At 53.7% G+C, this 21,035-nt stretch overlaps 6 protein-coding genes across 6 annotated transcripts; 4 read left to right on the top strand and 2 right to left on the bottom strand.

Moving 5' to 3' along the window:
* Positions 1–1,175: 1,175 nt before the first annotated feature.
* BU26DRAFT_569668 (uncharacterized protein) lies at positions 1,176–6,142 on the top strand (the record flags this gene model as incomplete). The annotated part of the gene is made up of 3 exons (XM_033833910.1): positions 1,176–4,293; positions 4,344–4,461; positions 4,513–6,142. The coding sequence occupies 3 exons, from the start codon at positions 1,176–1,178 to the stop codon at positions 6,140–6,142; spliced, it is 4,866 nt and encodes a 1,621-aa protein (XP_033678769.1).
* Positions 6,143–6,817: 675 nt separating this feature from the next.
* On the top strand, positions 6,818–9,537 carry BU26DRAFT_523354 (uncharacterized protein). The gene has a single exon (XM_033830026.1). It carries the CDS (start codon positions 6,859–6,861, stop codon positions 9,502–9,504), a length of 2,646 nt encoding a protein of 881 aa, XP_033678768.1. The 5' UTR covers positions 6,818–6,858; the 3' UTR covers positions 9,505–9,537.
* Positions 9,538–9,810: 273 nt separating this feature from the next.
* Positions 9,811–13,205, bottom strand: BU26DRAFT_523353 (Rad4-domain-containing protein). The gene has a single exon (XM_033830025.1). It carries the CDS (start codon positions 13,030–13,032, stop codon positions 9,862–9,864), a length of 3,171 nt encoding a protein of 1,056 aa, XP_033678767.1. The 5' UTR covers positions 13,033–13,205; the 3' UTR covers positions 9,811–9,861.
* A 124-nt stretch (positions 13,206–13,329) lies between these two features.
* BU26DRAFT_523352 (heavy metal translocatin) lies at positions 13,330–17,268 on the top strand. Its single transcript, XM_033830024.1, has one exon. It carries the CDS (start codon positions 13,797–13,799, stop codon positions 17,136–17,138), a length of 3,342 nt encoding a protein of 1,113 aa, XP_033678766.1. The 5' UTR covers positions 13,330–13,796; the 3' UTR covers positions 17,139–17,268.
* Positions 17,269–17,931: 663 nt separating this feature from the next.
* BU26DRAFT_523351 (2-oxoisovalerate dehydrogenase subunit alpha mitochondrial precursor) lies at positions 17,932–19,596 on the bottom strand. Its single transcript, XM_033830023.1, has 4 exons — positions 19,438–19,596; positions 19,201–19,385; positions 19,086–19,147; positions 17,932–19,037 (listed from the first exon to the last, which is right to left on the bottom strand). The coding sequence occupies exons 1-4, from the start codon at positions 19,581–19,583 to the stop codon at positions 18,036–18,038; spliced, it is 1,395 nt and encodes a 464-aa protein (XP_033678765.1). The 5' UTR covers positions 19,584–19,596; the 3' UTR covers positions 17,932–18,035.
* A 179-nt stretch (positions 19,597–19,775) lies between these two features.
* BU26DRAFT_554591 (UbiE/COQ5 methyltransferase) lies at positions 19,776–20,886 on the top strand (the record flags this gene model as incomplete). Its single annotated transcript, XM_033832272.1, has 2 exons — positions 19,776–19,982; positions 20,039–20,886. Coding segments are annotated over 2 exons (962 nt in total), but the record flags the coding sequence as incomplete, so codon positions are not given.
* Positions 20,887–21,035: the final 149 nt, after the last annotated feature.

Here is a 21,035-nt window from a genome sequence, read left to right as displayed (position 1 = left end):
GTGAGGCTGTAGTTGCTGCAGGCGTCGAATCAACATTGCATACCGGCTCCAGGCAGCCTCAGCAATAGGTTCCAATCACAGTCGGCCTTCTTCTTGCATCTGTACTACTGTAGTAATGCCGTGGCCGCCTGTGAGGGCGCTCTCGCTGCCAGGCCAAACACCGTCACTCTCCAACGTCGCTTCTCACCTTCCACCGAGAGCTACAAAGCTGCCATATGGACCCTCTACTCATCGTGTAAACTGTCCTCAAGCAGCACGAATGCCAAGGTCCGCCTGGCTCTATTTACGTGCTGTTTCCTTACCGCCAGATCGAGGTGGAGCACCTTGGGATGAACGTGCGTATATAGCTCGGCTGATCCGCCCGGTTGAAGAGCCCTTCGTCCTTGTGCAAAACATCACCGCAGACCTCGTTGCGCGCCAATGTCCCTAGCACTTTTGCCCCATAGTAGATCTCGAGTGGTGGTGTTGAGCTCTCTCCAAGCGATGAAGCTTGCGGAGGCTCGTGGAGGCACGCCCGCCGTGTGATTGGCTGGTCCGGAATGAGTCTTGATGAGTCCCTCCCACAAACGCCCGAACGGCGTCGCAAACCATCATCCGCCCGTCGTGACGGCCAGCTAAAACTGTCGCTTTCCGCGCATTGAACGAAAGCTGTAAGACTCACACAGAATCACTCTGACTCAGAACTTCGCGCCGCGACACACGAACACGAAGCTCCGGCTCGCCATCTGTCCACGCCCCGAGTTTCGTCATCATAGACTCCAGGTACCGTTCGCCCGCCGACGATATCGCACAACCACCCACACACGTCGATTGAGTAGTGAGGGAAGATCCAAAGATTCGCCACAGCATATATCTTTTCGCCGTACGGTCCGCGTCTCTCAAGCAGTCTGCACCAAGCTTCCTCTTCTATTGCGCACACCGGGTTGCCACCTAGCTTCAAATTCCGCCCACTAGCTCTCCGTCTACGCGACTCCTCGCCTTCGATTTCGGAATCCCCGCCGCTGACCATATACATCTCGAGCGAAACCGCATCGCCGGCTAGTCACCCCCGGTGCCTTCCCAAGGAGTCTTCCTCAGCTTCGCAACCGGCACCTTTAAATAGGCTTTGACCCCAGAGGTCATAGCGAGGGGCTACCTGTCGAAGCGGCAGGACTACTCCGCATCTTCGCCAGCACATGAGTGGTTATCTCTGGAAATACTATTTCGAAGAAGATGTCGACAGTTTCCGGCGCCTCCTGGAATCTGCCGCCCATACTTCGCGTGCAGGAACACAGAAAGGCTTCACTGGCTGGCCGGGAGGAGGTCATGGTGCTGCCCTGAACAGCAGCCCCGTCAGCTATGGAGCCTCGCCCATGTTGAGCGCCAAAGGCCGAAAGGTCGCAGGCGCAGCTACCACAACTCTTTCCCGCTCCGACATCAACAGCCGTGATGGGGTGGGTATGACGATCCTGCATCACGCCGCAACCTCTGAATCTGAATCCGCCATCGGTTTTGCCCAGGCACTTTTAGAGCATCCCTTGACGGACTTGTACATTCAGGATGCCGAAAATGGATGGACAGCCTTGCATCGAGCCTTCTACTTCGGGAACATTGCTATTGCGCGTCTGATTCTCAACCGCGACACCCAGGACATCCTCGGCCACGGCTCGGGCGGATTTAACCAGCATGCCCGAGGTCTTGTTAAGATCAAGGACAAGGAAGGATACGGCCCACTAGATTTGTTCGCGCTGACCATAAAGGACCGAACGCTGGGGCCAGAGGATGGGCCGATACAAGACTCCAATTCAGACGATGAGATGACTCATGGAGATAGTGGGGATAGGGATGATGAGATGCGGAAGCGGTTGATATCTCCTCCCATCCTTCTCAGCGGCGACGAGGTGTATACCTTTGGCAGCAACAAGAACGTAACCCTTGGCTTTGGTGACCAGGACGATCGGCAATTTCCAGAACGCATAGTTCTGAGGCGTCCCGACCACCTTCTCCAGAGGTTCTATAGGGAGCACAAGGAAAAAGAAGCTCAAACTTGGGCCGCCTTGAATCTACCTCTGCAGGACTCGGGATTTCTCCAGCCAAAAGCTATCGCCGACCTGCCGACGCACATTCGCAATACACCCATCGTTATTCAAGACGTGCAAATGAGCAAATTACACACTGCCGTCTTGACGACCGATCCCGTGTCGAACCTCTATGTCTGCGGCCATGGTCCGGGAGGTCGTCTTGGCACTGGCAATGAGACTACGAGATATCAGTTCACCTGCATCGAAGGCGGCGGTCTAGGCCAGAAGAAGGTCGCTGCAGTTGCTCTGGGTCAGAATCATACGCTGGCTATCACTGACGAGGGCGAGATCTTCTCATGGGGTAACAACGCATTTGGCCAGCTAGGCTATACGCTTCCAAAGCCCAGTGTCAAGGATGACGACCCCATCTCCACTATTCCCCGCCAAATATTTGGGCCGCTCAAGAGAGAGCTCGTAACTGGAATATCTGCATCCCGAATTCATTCTATCGCGCATACCGCGACGTCTCTCTACACGTTCGGCAAGAATGAAGGGCAGCTAGGCATTGTTGACTCTGATGCGCGGTCACTGGAGATGCAGATCATCCCTCGAAAGATTGCAGCATCTTTGTTTTCGGCACCGATCGCGTCTGTGTCGGCCATCGACGGCGCTTCGATTTGCTTGTTGGAGAATCGCGAGGTCTGGGTTTTCGCCAACTATGGTTACGCGAAGCTAAACTTCCCCTTGGAAGGCTTCGCCAACACGTTTCTCAAAGAAAGTTGGCTTACAACAAAATACGACACCACGCCGAATAAGGTCAAGAAGATAACGTCTGGTGGGGACACGATCTGCGCGCTGTCAACTTCAGGAGAAGTTTTCACCGTGGCTGTCAGCCGACGCTCAGAAGGAAGTCAGGATGCGACTACGTCGACCACCAACCCGAAACAGATTCGCGGTGCACTATCACATCCCTATCGGATCTGGTCTGCCAAGAAGGGGCATATGGTTGCTAGAGATGTGGATGTGGATCAGGATGGGTCCATCATTCTTACGACAGAAGCGGGTAGCGTCTGGCGGCGTACCAAGCGAGCAACTATCAAAAATACGAGTGCCACCGTTACTGCTGAGCAAAGGCCGAAGGATTACAAGTTCCAGCGAGTACCGGCCCTGACTCGAGTCATTGCAGTGCGGGCGTCCGCATATGGTGCTTACGCTGCGGTACGAAAGGATTGCGATGTAACGAGGACTCAGATTGGGGTCGACGAGCCTACTTTGTGGAAAGATATCGCGCCACTCCTCTCATGCTATGAACTGTCGCACTACGAAGAGAAGTCCGACGACGAAGATCCTACTCCCAGGTTTTGGCAGCGTCCTTCTGGAGCGCAGTCCCTCCGCAAGCGTGCGCTACTGTCTGCAGACCTGGAAAACGAGGTGAGCGATATTTTAGAGCGGACTCTACTTCCGTCAGGACCTACGTATGACATGGAGCTTGGTACCACCCTTTCAGACGTTCGCATTCCTGTCCACGAATTTATCATGTCGGGACGAAGCCGCGTACTTAGGGAGGCTATGGCCGATTTTCATTCTCAAGAATCCGAGCTGGAATTACCCGAACTCCTGATCGTAAAGCAAAATGGAGAAAAGATCACAGTCCTTTTTCATGGCTTGGATTTCTTGGCCGTTTTCAACCTAGCTCTCTATGTGTATACGGACACAATCGTCGATTTCTGGAACGTTACACGACAATATCCCCAGATGGCGCACAGATATCGTGCTATCCGAATCGAGCTCATGAAGATGGCTTCACGACTCGAATTGCGCCAACTCGAACCAGCTGTACGGCAGATGGTCAATCCCCGGAGATCTATGAACATGGACCTGGAGCTGGCTCTCAAAGATCCGACCTTTCTCGACAGTGGTGACGTCATCATCGAACTTGCAGACGGGGAAATGCTACTCCATTCAGATCTCATTTGCCAGCGATGCCCGTTCTTCGAAGGCCTCTTCAGAGGACGTGCTGGGGGCCAATGGCTTGCTGGAAGACGCACCGAGGAGTCGCAGCTCGTCAGGATTGACCTCACTCACGTGGAAACGCACCTGTTCGAACTTGTTGTCCGTCATTTATATACCGATGCTGGAGAAGAGCTCTTTCACGACGTTACGAGCGAGGACCTGAACGATATGCTCGCTCTCGATGAGCTCCTGGATCATGTCATGGATATAATGTCCATCGCGAATGAGTTAATGTTAGATCGACTGTCGCAGATATGCCAAAGACTGATCGGTCGTTACGGTATGTCCTGCTCCTTCGCACCGAGACGACCATACTTACAAGGCGAACAGTCAACGCTCGGAACGTTTGTTCCCTTCTGAACGCTATCGCCCCTAGCTCGGTTGCAGAATTCAAAGACGCTGCTTTGGAGTATGTGTGTCTCAGCCTGGAGGCAGTCATGCAGAACGGGTACGTTGGCTGCTTTTTTTTCCAGCTATGCATTCATCTAACATTCATAAGCTCTCTCAGTGAATTAGACGATGATCTCCTCATGGAGTTGAACCAGGTCGTCCGTGAAAACCAGCTCGCATATCTACCGTTCGCAAGGAGCAGGCGGGCAGAGGGCCTTCTATTCGATAAATATCCTGAGCTCCCGGAGAGGATCGAACATGGAAAGCGGGCGAAGATCGACGCGATTGTTCTTTCAAACAAGTTCTCCGGAGGTGATGGGTTTGCCTCGACCTCCTTCCGAGCACAAAGCTTAGAAGAGCTCTCAACTTCTCCGTTGAGGCAACGAAATCGCAGGAGAGCCTCTCGAGAAGGAAAACCCGAAGCTGAAAGCCCAGCTGCAGCCAAAGCACTCAAAGGCAAAGGCTCCATCTCTGACCTTATGTTTGAGATGTCAGATGGTGAGGATGGAGAGGTCGGACAGGAGACGAGTATCAAGCCCCCTCGATTCACTGAACATGTGGCAGCCAAGCAACCCGTATCCACACCTATGGGGTCTCCAGACGAGCCATGGCCCCAAGTAAGCAAACAAAAGGGTCCTCCACGTGAAGGCTTGTCGCTCGACGAGAACATTAACCCCTCGTCGCCCCGTCCACTGCCGATGAGGACTAAGAATCTGAGAACGCCAGGGCAACCATGGGGAGTTTCTTTATTAGCAGGAGAGAAGCTTGGGTTGAAAGACATCATGGTACAGGCTTCAAGTGACAAACCCTCGAACTTGACACTTGGACTGTCCCAGCAAGAGAAAGATCAGAAAGCCGCGGGTTCATTTCAGTCCAAGATGTCTCAGAAGGAACGCAAGCGACTTCAACAGGCTCAACAGCTCGGGCAGCCTACTACCGTTCAGAAACCCCAGCCGGCTCCTCCCACGGTGTCGCCATGGCAGGCATCGTCACAGAGAAAACCTAGTAGTAGTCCTGCTCTCACACCCTCTCCGCAGCCCCCGCAGACTGTCAGCACACCTCCGCTGACAATGCGCCAAACCGTCGCGAAGAGAGGAGCAGCATCCAAACAAAAGGATCAACAGACAACCGGACCACCTTCAGCGACTGCTTCTGCTAGCGGTCCGTCGTCTCAGAACCGCCCAGCCTCATCGTCAGAACGCGGAATGTCAGTCGATACCACGCCCATTCCGGTTCCCCGTTCCGTTCGTCACATTCCTCTTCCCTCTCATTCGCCAACCTCGCCTAGCCAGCATCTTAGCATGACAGAAATTCTGTCCTTACAACAAGCCGAGAAAGACTATGTTCGGGATGCAGCGGCAAAACGTAGTCTCCAAGAAATCCAACAGGAACAGGAGTTCCAGGAATGGTGGGATCAAGAAAGCAAGAGGGTGATGCAAGAAGAGGAACAGAGAAAGCGGGCCGAAGATAGGGCAGCTAGAGCCAACAGGGGCAGGGGCAAGAGCAGAGTTGATCGAGGCAAAGGAAAGTGTAAAGATAAAAAGGACGGTGACGAGGCCTCCGACCGGGGGAAGAGCAGTAGGGATGCCAGCCAAGCGCCTATGGTACAGGAAGCTTCTACGTCTTCTCAAGTGCCCAAGCAAGACGAGAAGGCACGAAGGAGAAAAGGCCAGCGAGGGGGCCGCGGAGGTGGACGAGGAGGCAGAGGGCAGGGATTGGGCTCGACGAATGTGAAGTAAGCATTCCTACTCCTAGGTGACTTCACTGTACCATGCGTCAGTGGATGGGGTCTGGATCAACCCCTGAATGCCTACATGCTGGCTTCGATCGACTCGAAAGTTCCTGTGCTCTGTTTTCAGGGGCAGTGCCGCCGCATCACAGAGTCTTGACCGGCGCTAGCTTCTGATATATGTTTCTGTATTAGACATACATACTTTGCATTGCAGCATTAGACGACCATAATAGAGACCTCGTTGGATTACCTCTGATTTCGGTGCTGCGTTCCTCAGGCTTGGCAATGGTGAACTTAAGTAGACAACGTGAATGCCTGTGAATGTGTTTAGGAGGGGCGATTGCCAGCCGAATCCGACGGCGCTTATAGGGACGAAACCTTTTTGGGCGAGTAATTGCCAAGCGCATTTAATTGTTGCAAGGCCCCCCCCCCCCCATATTCGTATAGTTAGGTTGAGGTAGCTGCACTGCAACAGAGGGAGTGTAGGGGATTGGCCTCCGAGAGGAGCAATTGCTAGGCCAATTGGGACATTATAAGAGCCCCGTATTCGCATATCAGACCAAGTGAAGTATCGTCTCTCACATGTCGCGTCGGTGACGGCCGACCCGGGAGGTGGCGATGACGCACCGACCCATTTTGAACCTTGGGACGCGCTAAGAACTCCCCTCAACGCGTCGCGTCTCCTCAACCACTTCTTCACAAACTACCGCCAGCACCGCCACAATGCCCGCAAGCACGCGATCGAGCAATAAGGACGCGAATTTCAAGGTTTACTACTCGAAAAAGGTCCCGAAGCAGAAGTATTTTCCGCATAGGAAGAAGACGGTGCGCAGGCCGAGCGCTGAGCAGGACGAGCCGCAAAAGAAGCAGATGAAGTTTCTGCCTGAGAAGATGCGGAGAAGTGCAGCTGTGAGGGACTCAGACGAGGAAGAGACAGATACGGAGATGAAAGTCGAGGAAGACTTGGAGGACGGAGGAGTTGCTATTCCGCCTGAACTAGAGCAGAAAGGCAAGCGGACGCCAAAGACGGCGGCGAGGAGGGGAAAGAAGCGGAGCAGCGATATGATGCAAGAGGACTCGGAGGAAGACGACGAGCCTGTTCGACCGACACCGAAGCGCAGAAGAGAATCCGCTACGACGAAGAAGCGGCGACCTCCGGTGGCAGCAGAACCCGAGTCCGAAGACGAACAAACTGCGTCACCTTCTGAATCCGAACGAGAGCAAGATACAAAGCATAGACTGAGGAGACAGTCTACAATGACTCAGATCGTCGGTGGACGAAGGCCTGAACCCGGCTCGAAAGAGCCCCAGTTCAAGCCGGCTAAGAGAAGTCCTCGGACGAGTTGGGGCGGAAAAGGGAGCAGGAATAAGGGCAAAGACAAACAACAGCGGACGCTCACACAGATGGTGCCAGGCTTGATACCACTAGGCATCGTATCGGATGACGATGCTGAGGAGCTAGGAGATCCAGACACTGAAGATGAGGACAACCAAGCATACAATGATGCTATCGTTAGACGGCTCGCGGAGCAAGGCCTCTTCCAGCCCGGGGAAGGCGAGGGAACAAATGCGGAAGACTTATCACATCTGGTCCATCTTGGACTCATACCCATTGAAGATGAGGAGGCCATCGTACAGCACTTGGCCGAGCATGCGATACACTCGCCACTAGCAGATGAGGATCATTACGCGGCCACTGGACATTTCGCATATGCTGGGTATGGCGACGATAAAGACGGTGACGAGAACGCCAACCACCAGATGCAAAATGTCGCCGTACCAACCACAAAGAAGACACGCGCATCACGGCGCGTGTCTAGTCAGCAGAAACCCGAGCTACCCGCGACCGACGGCGCTGAATTTGTGGGCCGCAAGCATGCCAAGTCAAGATTTGGACTTCTATCAACTCCTGAAAAACGTCGGATCTTTGAGATAGCATCATCGCAGTCGCCACCCGAGTCGCCGCTATCAACTCAGAATACTCCCCAGAGGCCGGATCGTGCACCCCTACAAGAGAGATCAGGAAATGCGACGAAGGTCACAGGGATTCCTTCGAAACGTAAACAGGTCACTTTCCAGGAGCCTCACAACGAACAAAAGTCTCCGCCATCCTTGCGAAAGTTCGCAAGCGTGATTCGGGACTCCGAAGATGAAGAGGAAGATATCCTAGACGACGAGCATCCAGACCCAGGACAGGACGTTGGTCGAGAAACACAGGTATTGATACGCGGAATGGATAACCCCATGGTCGGCGCTAGCATAGGCGAAGAGACTCAAGCAATGCTCCATTCAATAGACCAAGCTTGTGCGAATGCGGAGCAGGACACAGCATGGACCAATCGAGATTCATCGGAAGAGCTTGGTGAGCCAGGCATAGAACGAACTGAGGAATCGCTGGAGCTTGGAGACCAGCAAATCCCCCAAGAGGTGGGCATTGAGGCGAATGGACTAGAGCCTCAGTCTCCACAATACCATTCGGCGCATCCGAGTATGACACAGGAGCCGTCGAACGAGGTCGACGTGACAGCTCTTCTTATTCACTCTTCGCCCCCGTCTAGTCAGAAGCCGCAACCGTCGCGCTCTATAGGCACAGACCGCGAATCTGCAACCGCGACCTCACGCCCGTCACCTATCGAACACCCGAACTCGACACCACCTCAAGACTACATGGAACCGGAAGATGAGGACTCCGATGAGCCTATGTTTATAGGCGATGACTCGTCTGACGACGAAGAAGAGCCAGTACCCACTCCACCTCAACAATCCATCGCTTCCCTACGCCGCGACTCGGAAGCTGATCAAGAGCGCCCAAGTGACCAGGAGCAAGCCGTCCAGGTTCCACGCTCGCCTTCCGCAAACCCAGAAACACAGCAGTCCCATTCTAGCAAAGCGGAACAACAACTCCAAGCAGAGTACCAGACATACTCGCAATACCGCTGTGGTCCACTACCCTCAAGCATGCACGTCGCCCCCGAGACCGGTTTCAGCTACCAAGCAACGCCATTCCCTCCCCGCGCGCCCACCCAGCTTCAACACTCAGGCCACTTGAGCCAAGCTACAACCGTGGATCCTACACAACCCTCGCCCAAAACCACGCCCAGCAAATCTCGCTCGCAGCCGATCGTCAGCGCAAACACGACACCCCATAAGATCCCAAATTCACAGCCGTTTGTCTCACCGCATCGTCCACCTCCCCTTTTCATTCCCTCAAGCTTCCCCAGCCCGAGCAAAGCCGGTGTGGGTGAATGGAGTAGTCCCGTGCTTGGAAGGAAGGATAATGGATATAGCCAGTTTGGGGGGAGCGCTAATATGGAGGATTTTAGTATTCCGGCCCCGCCGCCTGTGGAGGTTGATGACGATGAGCTTTAGATTGGATAGTCTGTGGTCGCGAATGAAACGTCCTGCCTGTCAAAATGATCTACTGCTACTGGCATTTTAGTGATACGCAAGAAAGCCGTGGAGTATTTGTGCGCCGATCTTCCGCCGGCTCACATAGTATACGCGTCCCGTCGGATACACCCGAGATCACCCGCGTATGCCAACTCTTGGCTACCCTCAAGTAGCCTCACGGACTCCATCATCACTTAGCGGAAGGTGTCGAAGTAGGAGAGAATCAGCATCTCACAGCCACGTATACTTCACGCGAAAGTAAGTACCGATTTCCCGCGATATAGACGGATATCAACCACATATATTCAAAATCACTCCTCTACTCTACAGTATGTGCTACGTAGCGTCCACCAACCAGTCCGGATCCGCGTCTTCATCCTCCGGATCTTCCATAAGCAATGAACCGGCGTCTGATGCCGATGTTGATGCCGACGCCGATGATGGCGGAGGTGATAGTTTCTGAGGCACCGTGACTTTTGCTTCTTCTGAGGCGACGGGGCTTCGTTGTGTTGCGGTAGCCTCGGCTTCGTCGGGCTGCTGCATGTTCTCGTTCATTTCTACTGTCGTATCATGGTGGACGTCTGGGCTCTGCTCTTGCGAATGGACATCATCTGCCTTACTTGCATTGGCTTCGTCGGGAAGGAAGCCTCCTGCAAGGTCAATTACCGGCCCAGATTCAGGTATGAAACCCCCTCCACTGCCTTCTGCAAGTTCATCGTCTGGGACGAACCCTCCTACAATAGGGTCACTCCGCGTCGAAGGGCCGGGCTCAGGTGGGCTAGGCTCGCGGACGAAGCCCCCTCCCTCTTCGTTGTTTTCTTCCAGCATGAAACCACCGCCGAAGCTGCTCGTCCGTCGCGGAAGAAGTTGCTGCTCCGCAAGAATAGAGCTGCCGAAAGTGTGAGAGTCATCTGGAACAAACCCATTGCCCTGCTCAGCATCCTCAGGGATGAACCCACCACCTTCCTCATCCTCCTCGTCCGGGACGACTGGTGGGCGGTAGACCCGCGCTGGGGGTTCTGTAGTGTCGCCTTCGTCTGGAAAGAAACCGCCGGCGAACTCCTTCTCTGCGAACTCTTTATCTTCTCGCTCTATTTCTTCTTGAACGTTGATAGTAGGCCCGGCCTCACCATCGATCTCAATAGCGTTGACCCTCTGCGCGATGCGCAGACCCAGGTAGAACCGCCTCCACATACGTAGCGCTTCTGATCGGCGCTGCGAATGCTCAGCCTCCTCTTGTGCGTGCTCCATCGCATCGATAACAGCCTCGACGGCTTCTGCAGCCTCTTGAGCGACTACAACACCCTGTATGATTGCAGTGCCATGGCGCCCTTTGAAAGAGAATCCAGTGACTGCATCGGCACAGTCGACGCCAACAATGCGGGCAGCCTTGGATGCGAGTTTGTGCCGAATGTGGACGCCACCTGCTGGGCACATTGATGGAACGTAAAGGTCAAGGTTGCCGAAGGCATTGCGCGGCACACGGCCTCGGACCACGGGAGGAGGAGCATAAAGCTCAGTCTGAAATTCGGCGTAGAGACCGGCACCAATTTGCTCTTGCTGATCTTCAATATCCATGTCAGGTCCGAAGGACAAGCGTCGGCCCTTCTTAGGCTTCGCATGCTTCAACGGCTGCTCTCCGTCTTGAACATCTCGACCGAGTCGGTACCATTTGTCGGCGCTTCGCACGATGTGAACATCCCTCCGCCGATAGATCGGTTCCATTTTCGGATTCATGGCAGTACCAACGTTCACTTTGCCCACTTGATTCATGGGGTGGATGACTTCGTTGTGCCTAAGATGCCGCTCAAGGACGTAAACGGGGTGATCCTTGAAATCCTGGACGTTCTTCGGTATACCCTCTGCTGCTTCCTTGCGCGCGAGAGCCGCATCCTCGACTTGGTCCCTGTCGAGCTTCCTTGAGCGTTTGAAGAACTTCAGCGCTCGCTTCCACCACTCGTCCCCATGAGGTGTACTCTCGACTCTGAATCTCCGTGTCTTCGCATTGTACGACTTAGCATAACGTCGAGTGACATCTTTTGCTGTATAGTCGTCCTCAAACGCTATTGCATAGGCCAGGCTGTTCTGAGCGAAGCTCAACGGAGGCTCAAACTTCTCGGGCGCGTTCACCGTGAAAGTCGATAAAGGATCGATAGGTACCCACTTCTGGTGCGCAGAATTGAACACTTCCACCCAGTAAACAGGATACGCAGCGTGGTACGTCTTCTTTGGTTTCGGGGCAACACCAGCGTTCAGCACCGGATGTCGCTCGCCTAACGCTCTTTCGAGCCGTGACAGGCGCTTTGGACGAGATGGTACGTTTGCCTTTCGTTTTAACGGGCTGGAGCCCTGCTCTTTATTATATGGATCGAGAATAATGGTGCTCTTCTGCGCGCCTGGCTTTTGGGGAGTCGAAGGTTGGGCGGCGGATGCAAAAGGTAGACATTGAAGAGAACACACCAGGCGAGCCTCCACTCCAATACCGCGAAGCATAGCGCAGAACAGCTGCGCGCCCACGTCCTGCGAACCCTCCAGTCTAGAGGCAGCTTTCCGAAAGTCGTCCAGGTCCATGGGATCGTCGAGCTCATCAAAGTCGGAGAAAGGTCGCGCATCCGCATCCGCGTCCGCCCATCGTGGCTTGTACATACCCTGGGCTGTCACATTGAAACGCTTCGACCAGAACAGCTTAAGTTCGTTCATACCATCCATAAAGCGCTTTGATGATTGGTATTGATTGGCCTCAGGATTCGGCACTAGGTTGGACAGAGTCTTTGGCGACGGCAATTTTCGCAGGACCGCTTGCACTCTTTCGTCGTTGCACCAGGCATTCCTTCGATGGACGTGATACAACAGACAGAGAAGGTGCATTTTGTGAACGTCGAGCCTCCGCTTCTTCTCCACAGATGTTATTGCCCGTCTACGAACTTGCTTCTTAGGCTTCGTCTCCTCGCCACTGACAGCTCCAATTGTGATGGATATATCGCCTATCTCTGGCTCGTTGTCTCGGCCGTCATCCAGATCATCGGTGTCATTGCCCTCTGCTAGCGCATCCTCCCACTCCATATCACTGTCGTCGGACTCGTCGGAGTCTATAATGGTCTGTCGGACATGGCTATTGTTTCCTGCATCATCGGGATTTCCCGTATCGGGTACTTGCACCTGTGCTTGTGTACTGGATTGCGCTGGCGCATGGAACTGTGACCGAGTGCTAGATTGCGCTTGCGACGATACCCTGATGGCTGCTCGGTACTCCTGGGATTCTGGCAGCTCTGGCTCTGGCGTAGGGCTTGAATGTCTTTGGCTTGTGGGCCGAGTTATTCTCCTCTTCTTCAGCGGCCGCGAGTCCTCGTCTGGACCTGCGGCTTTTGAGGCCTGCTCCTCAAAGATCAGATCCTGGAAGACGTCTGGTACATCTGCATCTTCTTGCGACGCCTTTGCGCGTCGGGTCAATCGCCGCGGTGTAGCTGCTGTCGTAGATTTACGGAGCCTACCTCGTGCGCCGGCCATGTCGTTTGCGGAGGCGCCGGAGGGTTCGCGGTGCGGGGACGATCCTTTATCGGCGAAGGGGAGGACGGCTGTGGGCGGTGCAGAAGAAGAACGTGAACATAGCGCAGACCAATATAATTATCAAGAGAGGGCACCGCGAAAGAGCATGTCGTGAATCAAAGCGTGTGGGTGTTCGCTGGCTTGCTGACCGACGTTCGCGGATGACGCATGAAAGCCTTCGCGTAGTCACGTGCGCGCTCTTCGGGCGCCTCAAACGCCTCCGCGGGTCCGCAATGGCCCGAGAGTGACACACGACCAAAGCAACCTTCCTTTGCACCCTCGCAGCCAGTGCTAGGCTTCACTTCTAGCGCCAATGTATCAGTTTAGTCAGTTCATCAAGCCCAGCTTTCCGCACACCTGCGGATTAGAGCACGGAGCCCGTACACCCTCCGTCCGCGGGAATCCCCCGAGCAGGTATCACCGCTGAGGCCAGTCTACCCGCATCTTCCGCACCCCTATGCTACGACTTCATATAAGAAGCAATGTTCCGAAACGGTCCCGTCGGTTGTGGAAGTGTGATCCAGGGCCCGCAGCCCTGCCAACATACCATCCTTCCACCGGCTTTTGCTTCGTTGCATAACAGGCAGTCAGGATCTCGAGGCAAATACCACAAGGGCATATGCTAGCACAGCTCGATATGTCACCATCAGCTGCGACTTCGCTGGTCCTCTCGGGGTACGGCCAATATAGTCCATATACCCTGCCCAATCACCACACCCATATATATGTATGCTCCAGAGAGCGGATGCTGTGTCGGATCCAGGGTAGCATTGCTACATAAATCTGCGCAATGGTACTGTCAAACATATGACCGGAGCTCGTCATTGTCCATTCCTTCGTTGCCCCAGCCGTTTAACCCCCGTCTCTGCCTACCAGCCTCACACTTCATGCTACTCTCGGTTTCCAAAGTCATGTGTTGTCGCGACTGCTGTCCATCGAGCGAATACCGCAGAGGGATTTCAGAAGAGAAGGAACGACCCGATGTCGCTCATGACCAATGTTTTCTGCCTACTGGCCGTGATGCGGAAAACACCACACCACCATCAGCGCCCATCACTATCAAAACATTGAATAGCACAAGTGGCGTGGAAGCCCAGGATATCTCAGCCAGCACTCTCGATCTACCGAGCTCCATATCCTCCGGCTCAAGCTCCGACACGCTTAGGAATTCCAGGACCCATTGTTGCGCTCCACATATAACGACGAGGCCCTGCTGTCCGCCTGCAAAATCTTCGAAGCTAGGTGGAATGCCGTGTTCCAAGCCTCATCCCCATTCCCAGGGAGAATCTCACGATACTGTGCGACGCTCCGGCCGTGGTTTCCATAGCTCACACTCTTGGCTCTCGCGTACAGGTTGCTCTACGCCCACGTCGCTTGATGAGTATGGGCTAAAGGAAACAGATGAGCAGACGGAAGACCTCGGAGATATCGAACGAGGACCACCGAACTTTGAACGCGTCATTCTCACCATCGAAGGCTTAAAATGCGGATGCTGCGAGAACGGAATATCGAGGGCGGTCAGCCATGTCCCTGCGATCACGAACCACCGAGTCAATGTCGTCCTAGCGAAAGTTGAGTTCGATTTGGACATCAACCGCCTCTCGGTCAGAGAAGTGATCAAGAAGCTAAGCGCAACGACTGGCTACGCCTTCGAAGAGTATATTCAGCCGGAGGGTCAGGTGCTTGAGCTGCTAGTCAATGATCCAACTGTAATATACCGAGCGGGCAGACCTCACGGGGTGACCATACTGGATTCGGAATCGAAATCGGTTTGGACTCATCTGCGGATATTCAGTGGCCGTAACAGCGCAGTTCCACCAGAAGCCAGCGAACCCAGTCTGAAGGGTGCTAGGACAGACGATGTCAACCCCAACACGACTGCGAACTCCTTCTACCAGCATACCGTCCGGATCCACTACGATCCGAAGAAGGCCGGTGCACGCGATGTCTTTGAATATTACCAACAATCTACTCTTCGGGAATTTCAGCTCGCTCCCCCCGCTTCACATCCCAGCCTCACTGTTGGGTCTAAGCAGACGAAGCGTGCCTGCATCGTCTTCCTTATCACTCTGGCTTTCACTACACCGGTACTTGTCTTCGCCTGGGCTCCAGTCGACCACAAAGAGCTCATATATGCACACGTGTCGTTGGCGCTCGCATCCGCTGTGCAGATCATTGCAACATGGGAGTTCGTCCCGGGTGCCTTGCGCGCACTAATACACTCTCGGCTGTTCGAAATGGACTTCCTGATAGCACTGAGTACTACGACAGCGTACGTTTTCAGCGTAGTATCCTACGTGTTCCAGCTGAAAAAGCATCCCTTCGAATCCGGTTCCTTCTTTGAGACGTCGACGCTACTAGTCACTTTAATCCTTCTGGGCCGCGTAGTCAGCGAGTTTGCGCGTCTCAGAGCTGCCAAGTCGGTGTCTTTCCGCTCACTCCAAGTGGACGACGCTCTTCTTATGGAGGGAAAAACATTTAGTGAGCCGGTAAAGACGCGAAAGATAGATGCTCGACTTCTCCAGTACGGCGACTACTTCAAAGTACCGCCTCATACGAAAATAGTCACTGACGGCAAAGTAAAATATGGCGGTTCAACGGTGGATGAATCCATGATTACCGGCGAGTCTCTCCCTGTCGCAAAAGGCATCGACTCAAACGTCTACGCGGGGACGAACAACGGAGGCGGTACACTCATTGCCGCGCTGACAGCCCTACCACACGAGAACTCCGTCAGCAAAATCGCTACAATGGTGGAGAGTGCAGAGTTGACAAAGCCGAAGGCTCAAGCTCTGGCTGACCGTATTGCTGGCTGGTTCGTTCCAGCAATGGCAGCCATCGGCACCGTGGTATTTCTGACCTGGCTATTCGTGGACCGCTACCACCACCGTCGAAGCTGGCCGAAGGCAGCCATCAAAGCTTTTACCTACGCTATTGCTACGCTCATCGTCTCCTGTCCATGCGCCATCGGGCTCGCCGTACCGATGGTTGTCCTTATCGCAGGTGGAGTTTCTGCTCGATTCAGCATTATCTTCAGGGATCCGCAGAAGATTGAAATCGCGCGTAATGTCACTGACATTGTATTCGATAAGACGGGCACCCTGACAGCGGGATTGCTCAAAGTTGAGGAAGTAGACTTCTATGACGCATCTCCGGTGCTGGTTAAAGCTATGCTCCTTGGACTGCTAAAGGACGTCAAACACCCTGTGGCTGCCGCTGTCTTCAATTGGATACACGAGGAAGCCATATACCATTCCTCGCCACAAATTCAGCCCATGGATATTACCGATATCAGCAGTATTCCCGGAGATGGTGTACGTGGTATTTGCAAAGAATCCAAGCTCGAAGTCCGTGCCGGTAATCCCCGTTGGGTAGGAGTCAGTATGTTAGAATCCGAGCATTCTCTTCTTTGCGTCACAGTTTCAGACATTCTATGCGCGACATTCCGGCTCAAGGACCGCGTACGGTGCACAGCAAAACTAACTGTGGAACGCCTCCAAGCTCGTGGCATTCAAGCCCACATGATTAGCGGTGACAGTCCGGGCGCCGTCAAGGATATTGCCCACTCTCTCAATATCCCGAAGGACAACACCGGCAGCAACGTCACGCCCGGAGGCAAACGAAAGTACGTCCAGGGTCTACAAGACAAAGGGAAAATAGTCATGTTTGTTGGTGATGGAACAAATGACTCCGTGGCACTCAAGCAATCCGATATTGGTGTGCATCTAAACCATGGCTCGGACGTGGCGAAGAGCGCGGCGGATGTTGTCTTGATGACAGAGCATCTGCACAATATCCTAATCCTGCTCGACATATCCGGTGCTGCGTACCGCAGGATCGTGCTCAACTTCTGCTGGTCGGCGCTGTACAATATCGTTGCGATCCTTATGGCCGCTGGCGCATTCGTGAAGGTCAGGATTGAGCCACAGTATGCGGGGTTGGGAGAGCTGGTTAGTGTGCTGCCGGTTGTACTTATTGCATTTCAAATGAGGTGGCGAAGCTATGGTAGAGAGTATAGGAAGAAGGAGTGGGATAATGTGGAGGTGGTGGACACCACTCAAGGCTAGTAGGCGTGGGCTACCATTCCTGAATCCTTGTCTATTTGCATACCCTTCCCACTTTAGCTCTAGGTACGGTTTAGCGGCGTCTGACTTCTGCTCTAGATGCCAACCTGAGTGTATAGAGATTGAATAAGACTGAATTTTTGATGCATCCTTCCGTCTGGTTTGTGCTGTTTCCTTTTCGTCCTGGTGTTGAGTGACTCTTCAACCAGTCTACACATCTAAAGACATTCAGCATATGCCAGAGTAAGGCAGATAAACCACACTTTTGACTATTGAAGGCCTCCAGGAGTAGCTTTTCCGTAGCGTAGAGTAAGACATACTAGTAGTGTGTAACAGGTCCTCACCACTCAATTAGCGCGCCTTCCTTCTTCACTTGCCTTCGCCACCTTCCCGTAAACACACTCATTTGCCCACACACAAAGATCGTCGCGACCTCCGCACACTAACGACCACTCTCTTAACACTGTATAAGTTAAATTTTTCGTGTATATATATTTTAAAAAAGCTCAAACCAACAAAGATAGAGTTAGTAACGGCGAAAGCGGGGTTGGACCATGGTTTGGGACTTGAGGTCTCATTCTTGAATCTCAGCGCGCGCTGTGAACACACTATCTTTTTGCCTTTTTTCTTGTCGCTATTTGGGATGGATGATAGAGGTCGAGGATTCGAGTGCGCGTGTGGTTGCTCTTCCTCTTTTTTTTTTTGGCTTTGTTTTGTGAAGGTCGGAAGGCTGGAGAGTTAATGGGGAAGGCATGCATGCACATCGACCGTGACGTAGAAACGGAGAGTGGTCTATCATGTCTAAGCATTTGAGATTTTGGGGCCCTCGAATCCCCCTGCGCTATAAGAAGTTGAAGCTAAACATGACTAGTAATGGATCTTTTCATGATTCGTACTATTCTACCTCTTTGGCTGCAATAGCTCGTCCAGCGATGCCACACCACCCTCATGCTGCTCAACATCGTACTCCTTCGGATATCTATGCAGTATGTCTTTCAACTCCTCAACGTGCATCTTCTGTTCCTCCGTCATATGCTCCCAAACATCCTCGAAAGCATGCTTGATCGCAGGCTTCTTCTCCTTCTCCGCTCTGTCAAAAGCGGCGAGAATCTCTTTCCTTTGCCGACTTCTGAGTTCCCTTTCTTTGTCTTCGTCCCATAGATTTCGCCCTTCTAGCCACTTTCGGAGGCGGGTGATGGGGTTGTCGCGGCGCTTCCAGTCTTCGACTTCGACGCGCTGCCGGTAGGCGAAGCTATCGTCGGATGTGCTGTGGTGGCCAACGCGGTACGCCATCATTTCGATCAGGACGGGCTTGCCACCATTCTCGAGGGCGAGACGACGGGCTTCTTTCGTAGCGCGGCGCACGGCGAAAATGTCGTTGCCGTCGACGCGGAGGGTATCGATGCCGTAGCCAGCTCCACGGCTCGCTATTCCATCACCCCGATACTGGTCACTGGTCGGTGTCGAAATCGCATATCCGTTATTCCTGCAGATGAAGATAGCGGGCACCTGTCTCGTCGCGGCAATATTTAGTGCAGCATGAAAGTCGCCTTCGCTTGCAGCGCCCTCACCAAAGTAGCAAACAGCTATCCGTGGTGGCACATCCGGCTGTTGCATATTCTGGAGCTTGAGGGCGTAGGCTGCGCCTGCTGTGTGGGGTATTTGCGTTGCAAGTGTGGAGGAAATAGTGTGGATGTTGAGTTTTTTACTACCGTAGTGGACAGGCATGTTTCTACCAAGGCCGGCATCCTTTCTATTTGAGAAAAGCTGGTTCATGAAGTCGTCGAGGGTGAAGCCGCGCTGCATGTACACGCCGGATTCGCGATATTGACAGAAGATTACATCAGCTGGGGAGAGAGCGCTCGCGGATCCGACGGCTATGCCTTCTTCGCCGGCGGAGACCTGATGTACGTTAGCAGGCGCCGACAGCCTTGCAAGGAAATTGCATACCATGTAGAAGCTCAACCTTCCTTGTCTTTGCGCTTCGAACATGAGGAGGTCCATGATGCTCACTGCTCCAGCGTCAGTTCCCGTCCCTCAAGCAGTCTTCGGCCCAATCACGTACAGCAAACCATGTTCTTGTACAATGCCAACGCCTCTTCTTCTCCAGTATCTACCCCAACTTCCTTGTCTAACACTCGCCCCGACTGGTCCATAACGCGGTACGTAGGAATCGCTTTATTCGTCGATGGTGTAAGGAACTTAAGGGTGTTCGTGAATTCGCTATTCAATGCTCCAGGAAACAGAACTCTGGACTCTCTGTTAGCAATTCCATCCGAAGGTCCTAGTTTTGCTTGCTTACTTCTCAGCGGTCGGCGTCGACGCGACAGCTCGGGCTGTCTGCCATGCCGGCGGCACTTTTGAAGACGTCTTCGAGCCATTGGAACATGCTGTTGGCCTCCAGATGATCCTCCCGCGTACCCTCCGTGATCCAAAGCGTAGCGACATCGTGGTGATTCTCTGTGCGCTGAAACGGCGCCCGCGGCTCCTAGAATCTGGGGTAAGTGAATGGAGCTCGGAACGGCCAGCATCGGCTCAGCCTCATAGACGTCAGCTTATACGCATCCGGAATAGCGCCGCACGTGCCAGCGCGGCTCTGAAAGTTCACGCCAAGAGCTACGACTTCCATCTCATCGACAATCATGAACGCGCAAACCTCCAGGGTGCTGTTCAGGCGGCAGTTGCTTGCTAAGGGCAAGCACAGGGTGGGGCGAGAGTCGTACAGATGTTTCTCATGCTCGGTTCGATACGCGCAGCAGCAAACACCGCCGAAACGGACACAGGATGCGCCGGGGACCACGCATTTCGGGTTTGAGACGGTTGCGGAGGCGATCAAGGAGCAGAAAGGCGAGTACTTCACTGCGTGGAATCAATTGAGTCATACGCAAGCTAATTGAGACCAGTCGGCGCAGTCTTCTCCTCCGTCGCCTCATCGTACGATACCATGAACGACCTCATGTCCCTTGGGATCCACCGTCTGTGGAAAGACCATTTCGTGCGAAACCTTAATCCCGGCCGTAATCCGCTCACATATCCGTCCACGTCATCAGAAGAGAAGGGTTGGAATATCCTGGACATTGCTGGTGGAACGGGAGACATCGCTTTCAGGATGCTCGACCACGCATCAAACATCAACAACGACGCTCATACGAAAGTCACGGTTGCCGACATAAATCCAGATATGCTGGCTGAAGGACGGAAACGCGCGCTTGAGACGCCATACGCGCGGTCACCGCGGCTCAGATTCATCGAGGCAAATGCGGAGAAGCTGGACATGATACCCGATTCGAGCGTCGACCTCTACACCGTCGCATTCGGCATCCGGAACTTCACGCACAAGGACGCTGCAATCCGGGAGGCATTCCGCGTGCTCAAGCCCGGTGGCGTGTTTGCCTGTCTCGAGTTCTCCAAGGTCAATAACTCCGTGTTTGATGCGGTGTATAAGAGGTGGAGTTTCAGCGCTATCCCGCTCATTGGGCAGTTGGTAGCGGGAGATAGGGATAGCTACCAGTACCTGGTGGAGAGTATTGAGAGGTTTCCCAGCCAGACGGAGTTTAGGGATATGATAAAGGAGACCGGGTTTCTTGTCCCAGGACAGGGCTGGGAGGATTTGACCGGAGGCATTGCTGCGATTCACAAGGGCGTGAAACCCGCATGACAGGCTTCTTACCTCCATGTATAGCTATATAGAGTGTAGAGTTACAACCGGAACTGTGTATATCACGACTTTCGCAGAACCAGGATCAGACAGACCGTTTTACGTCGTGGCGACCTTCACGCCCCCGCTTGATCGTATTGAGCATACGGATGAGCAGAAGACCGCGCACGACACTAGGGGTAAAGCCAACTGTGATGGCATAAAAGGTGGCCCAGTAAGCGGGGGCCGCGAAACATCCTCTT

This window comes from Trematosphaeria pertusa (genome assembly GCF_010094035.1).
Source record: "Trematosphaeria pertusa strain CBS 122368 unplaced genomic scaffold BU26scaffold_16, whole genome shotgun sequence".
In the NCBI taxonomy this organism is placed as follows: Eukaryota; Fungi; Ascomycota; class Dothideomycetes; order Pleosporales; family Trematosphaeriaceae; genus Trematosphaeria; species Trematosphaeria pertusa.
The sequence above is the reverse complement of the archived record's forward strand: the minus strand, read 5'-3'. Positions and strand labels throughout refer to the sequence as shown.